A 9,324-nucleotide genomic window follows, 5' to 3' on the forward strand; every position below is an offset into this window, starting at 1 on the left:
CTGAAGAAAATAAAAACTGAACTTTTTGACCTGTCCGCAATGCCAATAGTAAGCATAATAGATTTATGACCAAGGTCTGCTAGTTTGGCAAGTAGACTTACTTGATCTGGATCCTATGAAAATAGAGAATTTGTAAAGTATTATTTTTGATAATTTTCTAATTTATTGAAAAACCTATTTCTAAAAATAACAACTGATGAATGGCTGGATCTTATGTTGTTCTATATGTTTGTTTCTGAAGGACCCAGAAGCTGCCCTGTCTTTCAAGTGAGTCATCATCTCAGGTCATGCAAATAAGGAACATGCTCTGATTTTCTCTGCTCTCTTCACGTTTTTCTCTGCTTTACAATTTGCTAAACAGCACCAGTTAAAGTCGAGACAATCACCACCGGGGTGACTCATGGCGCCGATGTAGAGCTGATGGACCAAGTGAGAAGAAGTGTTAGGCTGGAGGGCACAAACCAGGATGGAGAGTGCACCATTGTTTTCTGCCCCATCATCTCCCGTGTTGGTTCAGATGTGGAGGCAGCCATGCAAAACATGCCAAGTAAGTAATCAGGTAACATTTTTCCTTTTGGTTTGCTGAAAACTAAATTATAAATCAGACAAAGCTACTCTTAGTCAATGCAAAAAAAGCACATTTTAAATGCTGATTTAATTTATAAAGGGGGAAAAGGCCAAACTAGTCTGAACCCATAAGGAAAAAGTATGTACCTTTTTGATGTAAAATCACAAATTAACCAAAATGTCTTTACAGTGGAGTTCAGTTTTACTCATCACGCCTGGCCTGTTGCATTAAGAAATCACATGAGCATATAAGTAAGCTAATAGATCTCAGTAGATCAATCGATCTAAATAAATTGAAGAACAGGTGAGAAACAAAATCACTGACATCCTTCCATCTGGAAAGGAGTCTAAGGTTGGGGTGAGACAGAGACTTAACCTTAAGGTCAAATATTGACTTAAACATAAATAATTTTGACTAATAGAAGCTATTTCTCTTCCTTCTTAGGTGATTATTCAGTAAAAAAATATTTATATTCACATAAGACATTCTTATATTTCTTATATTTATTTAAGCCGAGTGATTATCCAAACCTCATGGTAGAAAATGTTTTGTATTTTGAAAAAAAATCACAAATGTTTCTTTTCCACCAAGTTAATCTAACAAATTGTAGCAATACTTACAATAAAGACACCAGTGTGACATCAAATCACTTTTATTAGCAATGAATGTCTATAAGATTACAGATCAAACCATAGAAAGTTACTCTACGGATTTTCTCAAAAGAGACACTGAAATCAGAAGTACTACAGTTCTCCAATTTCCTACAGTTGGTATCAAAGCTATGACAATTTGCACTGTCAGAATTATCACTGTCCTCTTCAGAAGCTGTAACCACAACAGCAGACACTAATTTATTGTATCTATAAAATACTTACCATGGTTAAAGCACAATTTAGCAAACATAGCTGAAATGGTTTTGTGAACATTTCAGCTAAGTAAAGGAAAGTCAAAGGAAATCTGTTGTTTTACATCACTGTAAAACATTTGAAGGTGGCATAACTTGAAAATGAAAGTTCACTTGCTGCGTTGAAAATTTAAATAAATTCAACTGGAAAACTGTTTTTGATTTAAGTCAGAAATTAAAGTTCAAGTTGATAGATAATTTAAAACAGTTATTCCACATCATAAATGCAAGAAAACTGCCTTCACCTAGTTGAACAAAAACACATTTTTGGATTATTTTCACTAAAATTATTTGAATCATTTTAAGTTCATGGAATTTTAATTCTTGGTTCAACTTACATGAACAAAATAATTGATCTGATAATGGATTTTACTAAACACTATGCTGAATTTTGCTGAGTAACATTTATTTTGAAAAGAGATGAAGTAACGTTAAAACACATTATCTTCACACATTGCAAAATGACAGTTCCATTAAAGTCAATATTTGCTTTCATAACATAAGAGACAAATCAAAGTATTACACTTCCATCTCATCCACGTTGCAACCCAGGACACAAACAGGATGCCCCTAAGCATCCTGGGAAATATAAATAGTCCACTCCCAGTAACTGCTGCAATATAACCAAACATGGTTTAGGCCAAATGTGCCTAGACCATAATTAGGCACATATTGAACGAAGGTGAATTGTATTCCTAAAATGTGCCTAACTTGTGTGTGCCAATTTTAAACTTGTTGGACTTGTTCAACAAGTTTAGAAAAAGTCCAACATGTTTTCTGTTGATAAAAAGATGTTTGAGGTTAAATTTTTACATTTTTGTATCTGTGGTAGCAATCTGTTAGACATTTGTAGTGTTAAATATTTGGACTGAAACATCATGGTGTGTAGATACAGACTGAACTAGTCATATTTTTTTCTGCTTTTGTACAGTCCATAAAAAAGTCATCCTGGTACTGATGCACCACACCCGAGATCCAGATTACTCCACCGCTGGGAGGAGCTGGTCAGAAGTCTATCCGAACGTCGACTTAGAAGTTCATGTCCTCTTCCATGAAAGTGTGTCAGGGTTACTAACCTGTTCTAAAAACGCAGATGCAGTCTATCAAATGCAAACGTATTTTCAACCAAGTGGAACTAACCCTCTGCTTAGGTTACTTTTGTATTTGTGTTGTTGTCGGTGTTGTTGTACTTTTTGAAGGTGAAAGAAAATCAACAAACGGAACCAATTAAATCAGAAAGTAATATTGTTCAGGGTTAATGTCTGAGTTCCTGTTTGTACAAATGGAAACATGTACGGAACAAGAAGGTTTGGGGTTCAAATCCTAGAGTTAGCATGTTTCTCTCCAGGTACCAAGACTTTCTTCTAAAGTCCAAAAATCATGAATGTTCCATTAAACTGTGTTCATGTAATTTGTTCAGTCATTTCTGAATTTTTCTGGTTTAAATGTGCAAACAAAGTTAAATTTAAATACCCATTGTCTTTAATCTATACAGGCTTTTCTCACTGATCTGTATGGGTGTGTTGGATTGTGTTGATGTTTTTTTGTGAAGGGCCTTCAGACACGTTCTGTGTATAAAAAATGGAAATGAGTTAAAATAGACAGAACTGCAACGGATTTTAAGACATGTAACAAACATCCACTTATATATGCTTTGACTGTTCAATAATAGAATTGTATTAATAAGTAGTCTAATATCTTCTGGTTTTCAATTATTGCTTTGGTGGCTATGTTGCTGTTTTGATGCGATGCATGTAGCTGTAGGCGTTTCAACATCAGTATATTCTCAGCTTTTGTCTACTTTGAATGAAGGTAAATTGTACTCCGTTTCCTAGTTAAATAAAGGTGTAAATAATTAAATACATTTCTTTCCTTTTTTTCAAAAATTTCATCATTGTGGAAAATATTGGATATTTCGAACTGAAATTTTCTTGTTTTTCCAGGAAGATTCTGAGATTAATCTCAAAATGTCTGGGTTTTTTTTCTCATCTACTGTGGCTTTTATACGCTGTCATAATTTTTAATAGAGATAATTATAAGGTCTGTAACTAATTGCATTTTAATGAAAAACTATATACTGATAAGCATCATTTTCTATTCAGAAACTCTTTCTGTTATTAATTATTTAATAAATAGATATTTAGACTCAACAACAATGCTATATATTGTTCTAATATGTTACTTAGGTTATTGCTAAAGTACCATTCATCTTTTAAGTGCATCAGGAACAACTGATCATTCATGTAACTTATTTGAAAAAAATACTTCTTTAGAAATATGGATGCTGATATCAGTGTTGTGGACGTCGGTGCTCATGTTCAGCATTGAGATGCTCTTTCAGACTTGAATAGCTTCATGGACAGTCCAACTCCTCTTAGCACAACTTCAATACAACAGTAGTCTTTTCCTGTGTTACTTGAAGATAAGCGGCTTTGTTGTCCACGCTTGTTACTTCCTCAGACTCCAACTCATCTCAGCTCTTTGTCCGTGAAGTCATGTCCCAAATCAATCATCCGTCTCACCGCTCTCAGGATCAAAGTATCAACATCTGAACATGTTTGGATTTCGTGACTATAGTTCTTCACAGGAAGGATGTGGCTTTCTGGAATCCCCAAGCTTGAATGTAACTCAGAAATCTACAGAAAAAAATCAAACATTTGTTTTCTTTTTGAGTCAGTTGTTAAAAGTGATTGAGTTTCTTAAAAGTCCAACTGAAACTTACTTTTTTCTTTAAATTCTTGCTCCTGTAGACATTTCTTAAATGTATCTTGGTATCATCACACGCCTCGTCAATGTTTGTGAGAACAGCCAGTTGAGGAACACCTATGGATACAGAAATGCATCTGTTATGAGAAGAGTGACATTTATATTAAAGCTGAGGAAAAAAATATTGCCAGTAATTCAAGTCAAACTCATATCCAGAATCGTTACGACAGGGTGAGATTTTTTATGTCATTATTTCAGCCTGTGGCTCAAGAAGCAAAATGTAGTGAATGCCTTCAACTCATCTACATTGTTGATTATGGGTGTCACTAATATTCCTCTTGGCAACAATCTATAGATCACACAAGGAGTTTAGATGAAAACAACTGATAGCCATAATATATGGCTATCAATGTGTCCAGTCGGTGGCGCTGTAACACGGCCACAGAACGACACAAAAATGCAGAACCCACCATATTCGTGAGAGTGAGGCGAATGCGGCACAAACAGAGAGAGATGGAGCTACAAGACATGGCTGGCATGAAACTTTTAAAACTCTGGAGACCTGGTTTCAAAAATGACAATTTCTGGTCTCCAAAGACACCAAATCCATGTGGTCGAACAGAATAAACCTCAAAAAAAAACCTCTGGCAGATACACCTAAAATGGTCTATATGTGGGTTATTCTATATAAATCTGTTTGGTATCAGCTTCACTTTTGCACTGAATTACTGAAATGAATCCCTTTCCATGATAATCCAAGTTAAGTTTAATATGGATCAATTTAGACATTTCTTTTCCAGCAAAGTTCTTTTTTCTTGAATTATTAAAAAATAAACATACTTCTGTTTTTGTTTTTTAATTAATACTCTTCTCCAGGTTATGGTTTGTTTCTTACCCAATTTCTGGGCAGCGTCTCCGATCTCCCTCAGTTTCAGTAAAATGGAGGACTTAATTTCTGGTGCATTCGCATTATGAACACAAACCATAACATGGACTCTGTCATTTAGAGATGGGGATGAGTTGTAGCCGGGATCCCAATTAGACAGTGGAGCCAGCGGATTAAACTGTAAAATGTGAAATAATGGTCATTTATGAATCTAAGGATTTGACAGATAAATTAAGCTTTTACTGTTTTGCTGACAATGTTACTAGAAGTTGGAAGGAATAGGAATTTTTAGCTAAATATACCTTGTAGCCCTCCTTGACGTGCCCCATCATAGCCAGCTTGATGTCGTGAGTGTGGATTCCTCTTCCATGTCCTTCCTCCAGGCCCATGGTGTCATTCAACACAAGGCAGTGATAGTTTCCTTTGCCTCCTTTTCGGATTCTATGAGTTAAATACTAACAGACAACATGTCAGAAAACCATCAAGAAACAGACAAAAAAACAGCAAAAGAAAACCACCAATGTACTAAATGAATTACTGACGTTTCTCCCTAGCTCCTTAGTTCAAGCATTATTTTCTGGGACAAATAAATGATCACAAATCTTGTGTTATCAGACATAATGTAAAATTTATATCGACCAGTTTAGGGCAGGTTTCTCTGAACATTTTTAGAAGAGTTAAGGGGCTTCCAGCTTATTGGAGATGGTTCTAAAATATGTGCTTACTTTAATTATAGGTTTTAATGTTTGAAACTATGTCTGAAACCGTTTCTGTGTTGCCCCCTGGACAAACTTATTCATGTGATTTTAACTGTTTTTCATATTTAATCTAAACACTGCAACTGTGAAATTGAGGTTTTTGGGACATTAGCAGAACATTAACAAATGATGGTTTCCTATTTAATTAAACAATGACATTTTTGAATGACATAATCCTTTCCTTTTAGCTTAGGGGAAAGGGTCAGAGGTCAATATTTGGTGAAATAATCCTTTTAATTACTCTTTCCCTTTGCAGCTGGGTCCCTCTGAAAGGTATCTTTCGACCGCTAAAATCTGATGCCACTCCATTTTTAAAAAAGGAAGCTCCTGTCTTCTTCAGTGGTTCTCAGTGCAGCGCCCCCACAGGCGAGGAGGTTTGTAAAGAGTCGGTATCATTTGACACGGAGCAGTGTGAACGTGAACCGCACCAGCTGAAAATGTAACAAATGTCGCAATTTCGTCCAAGACTACTGGAGTATCAGGTATGAAAACACTCTCTCCTCCTTCTGAATTTTGTCTTTGTCAATGTCACCTGCTGGCCATAATAGGCATTACTTCATGTAAATAAAGGCAGTCAATCATAGTAATGTGTTTTTCTTTTTTTTTTTTTTTTTTTTTTTTTTGCGGCGCTAGTGGCACGTATTTTTTTGACAGTAGGCAGACAGGAAGGAGGGTGAGGAGAGGGGGAAGACATGCGGCAAAGGTCGTCGGGACCGGGAGTCGAACCCGCGACGTCCGCGTCGAGGACTAAGGCCTCCAAACGTGGGGCGTGCTAACCCCCTGCGCCACCACAGCACGCCCCGTAATGTGTTTTTCTTTAATTGGAAAACAATATCTGTTGAAAATATCCAGACAAATGTAGCCTGACCTTTAGTCTCTTTCACTTGTGAAACTTCGCAGATGAAGCTTATTGGACCATCGACATATTCATCCTCTCTCTCACTCAACTGTGTTTCAACCAGCATTCACATATTGTTGAATGTTTACATGTACAGCACCTTACCTTTTAAAACCATCAAATATCTAAGTGATACAAGACGGTATCTATTTTGTGTCTTAAAACAAAGAAAAATAAATATTCACCTTCTTGGAAAAACTTTGGCCGGAACTGTTAGCAGCACTGGCCAGAGCTTCACAGGTCACTCTCCTTCGCAAAGCATTACTGACAGAGGTGATGAAGCTGGACTTCCCGGCACCGACCGGTCCATACAGCAGAACTCTGATGTGTCTGACTCCATTCACTGGTTGAAAATTGTCCACATGATGCAGATGTATCTCATGTTCTCTGCTAAAGTGAGGAAATAAAAGGCAAATAGGACAGAAGTTTAACTGGACATAATTAGTTTACAGTACATTAAATGCACTGTTTTAATGTGAATTATGTTAGAATATTATTTCTACATTTCCCAAGTCTAAATAACTTAATTACAGATGAAGATAATTGTTTGCTAGACGTCAAAATAAGGCGAGAAAACCATTAATGGCACATAAACACATTCACTCACCCCCAGGAAACGTGCATCCAAGAATTGTCAAAAACTGTAAAAGAGAGATTTAGAGTAATTTATTTTCTTAAAAGTCAATCTGCTAAAAGTGCATTGATCAAATAAAAAACAAGATTAAAAATAAGAACGGTGAGTAAAGAGTCTAAGAGGTAAATCACAATGCTCAATTTTATTTTCAGGGAAAGCATACATTTGCGTCAGGAAGTTAAACAATTCCAACATGCTGGGAAGACAGGAGTTATTGACACAGATTTCTAATACTTACAGAAAAAATATGACGTGCTTTACAAAAGTATGAAAGTTTTTTTTTTTTTTAAAGTAAAGTTTGCTAAGCTACATTATAGCAGAAAACATTTGACTGCCACTTTGTTAGGTTTCATCTTGTTAGTACTGAGTTGGACTCCCTTCTTCCTTCTCTGTGTGTCATGAACCTTCATCAGGTATTTTAGTCCATATTGACATGAGAGCATCACAGTTACTGCAGATTTGAAGGTTTCATCATAAATCTCACCTTCTGTCACATCCCAAATGTCCTTTATTAGACTAAAAGCTACTAAGATCCCTAAAGTTTGTCCAGGAATTTCTCTTCCTATCCTTACATTTACTTTCTTTTGCTTCTGTTGCTTCATATGTTCAACATTTTGGATATTTAGTGTCATTTTGCATAATTTAACAATCTTTGAAATCAACAATTGCCAACAATTGTTTTTTTCCTCTTTTTATACCATTTTATGTAAAGGTGAAAAGATCAGCAGTTCCTGAAATTCCAGGATATCTAGCAGGAGTAACCATGGTACTATCAGACTCACTTCATCACCCTCTTTCCCACTTTGATGCCCATATTAAACTTTAGGAAGTCAGCTTTCATTCTGAGTTCCTGCTATCTGACTGGTGGATTTGCTCTCTGTGGAAACACAATTGCAAGAGTGTACCTAATAAAGTGGCCGATGCGCGTACCTCTCATGCATGTGATTTGATAGTATTTACTTACGTGGTATTGAAGCTCGTCCTCCCATAGGATGATGAAGATGATGTCTACTCTGATGAAGGACAGAAAAATAATAAAGCATTGTTTAACTTCTAATCCAACATTATGTCTTTTTTATTTTACAACAGATCTGGATTTATATCCAGAGATGATAACTTAATCAGTTCAAGACTATTTTTATTTTTATAACATGAAGTTTAGGAAGTCGAAGAAACTAAGATTTAATAAAAATAAGAGCTTGACATGAAAAAACGTTTATTTCAGCTCTTATTTCTTCTTGTTCCGGTTTAACTGGAGACCTTAAAACAGAAAGTGAAGCTTATTCTGTGACGTTTTCGAATTTGGGAGAAATATTCTTGACAACGAGGCAAAAGCATATTCTGGATAGACATTATCAGGTTGAGTCTAGCTCCAGAATTTAGTAAAAGTATAAAATATTTATTCCGGATGTGTGTGTGAAAAGTACAGGTCATAAATACACTTGACGGTCCGGGTTCGGTTAGTGAAAGCAGCTTCCGCATTAACACCATCAGGTCCGAACGACGGATTCAGAACAGGATGTGTTTTTGTGTTCTGAAATGATTTTATTTTTTAAATAAAGAAGACACGTCTTTCCTACCTTTGTCCTGAAACGCCTCTTCTTTTCCATCTTCTTCTTCTTCTTCTTCTTCTTCTTCTTTAGTTTTTTTATTGGCGCATGGCAACCAACTTAAGGTGCATTTACCGCCACCTACCAGACTGGAGTGTAGTCATCAATGATCTCAGAGGGAATTTAATAATACACGCCTCAATGATACGCACGAATGTGCAAATTCACATCCAACAACACTCATTTATATATGTATAAATACTTTAAATACAATTAAATAGCACAGTGTTTTTTTTAAATCTAATTAATTGATTTCTAACAGAATTTGATTTACTTCCTAAAAGATTTATCATAGAAAATCCTATTTTCTCTCTATTTAGTATCGACTTTAAGTGCTGACGTTCCTCTGAATACTTATTA

General features: G+C 35.7%; 1 protein-coding gene across 1 annotated transcript; it reads right to left on the reverse strand.

The window, feature by feature from the left end:
• Nucleotides 1-1,204: 1,204 nt before the first annotated feature.
• LOC114147988 (interferon-induced protein 44-like) lies at nt 1,205-8,979 on the reverse strand. The gene is made up of 8 exons (XM_028022853.1): nt 8,935-8,979; nt 8,319-8,367; nt 7,328-7,361; nt 6,906-7,110; nt 5,367-5,519; nt 5,074-5,242; nt 4,195-4,295; nt 1,205-4,108 (listed from the first exon to the last, which is right to left on the reverse strand). Exons 1-8 carry the CDS (start codon nt 8,962-8,964, stop codon nt 3,941-3,943), a joined length of 909 nt encoding a protein of 302 aa, XP_027878654.1. The 5' UTR covers nt 8,965-8,979; the 3' UTR covers nt 1,205-3,940.
• Between the last annotated feature and the right edge of the window lie 345 nt (nt 8,980-9,324).

This window comes from Xiphophorus couchianus, chromosome 7, assembly GCF_001444195.1.
Source record: "Xiphophorus couchianus chromosome 7, X_couchianus-1.0, whole genome shotgun sequence".
Classification (NCBI taxonomy): Eukaryota; Metazoa; Chordata; class Actinopteri; order Cyprinodontiformes; family Poeciliidae; genus Xiphophorus; species Xiphophorus couchianus.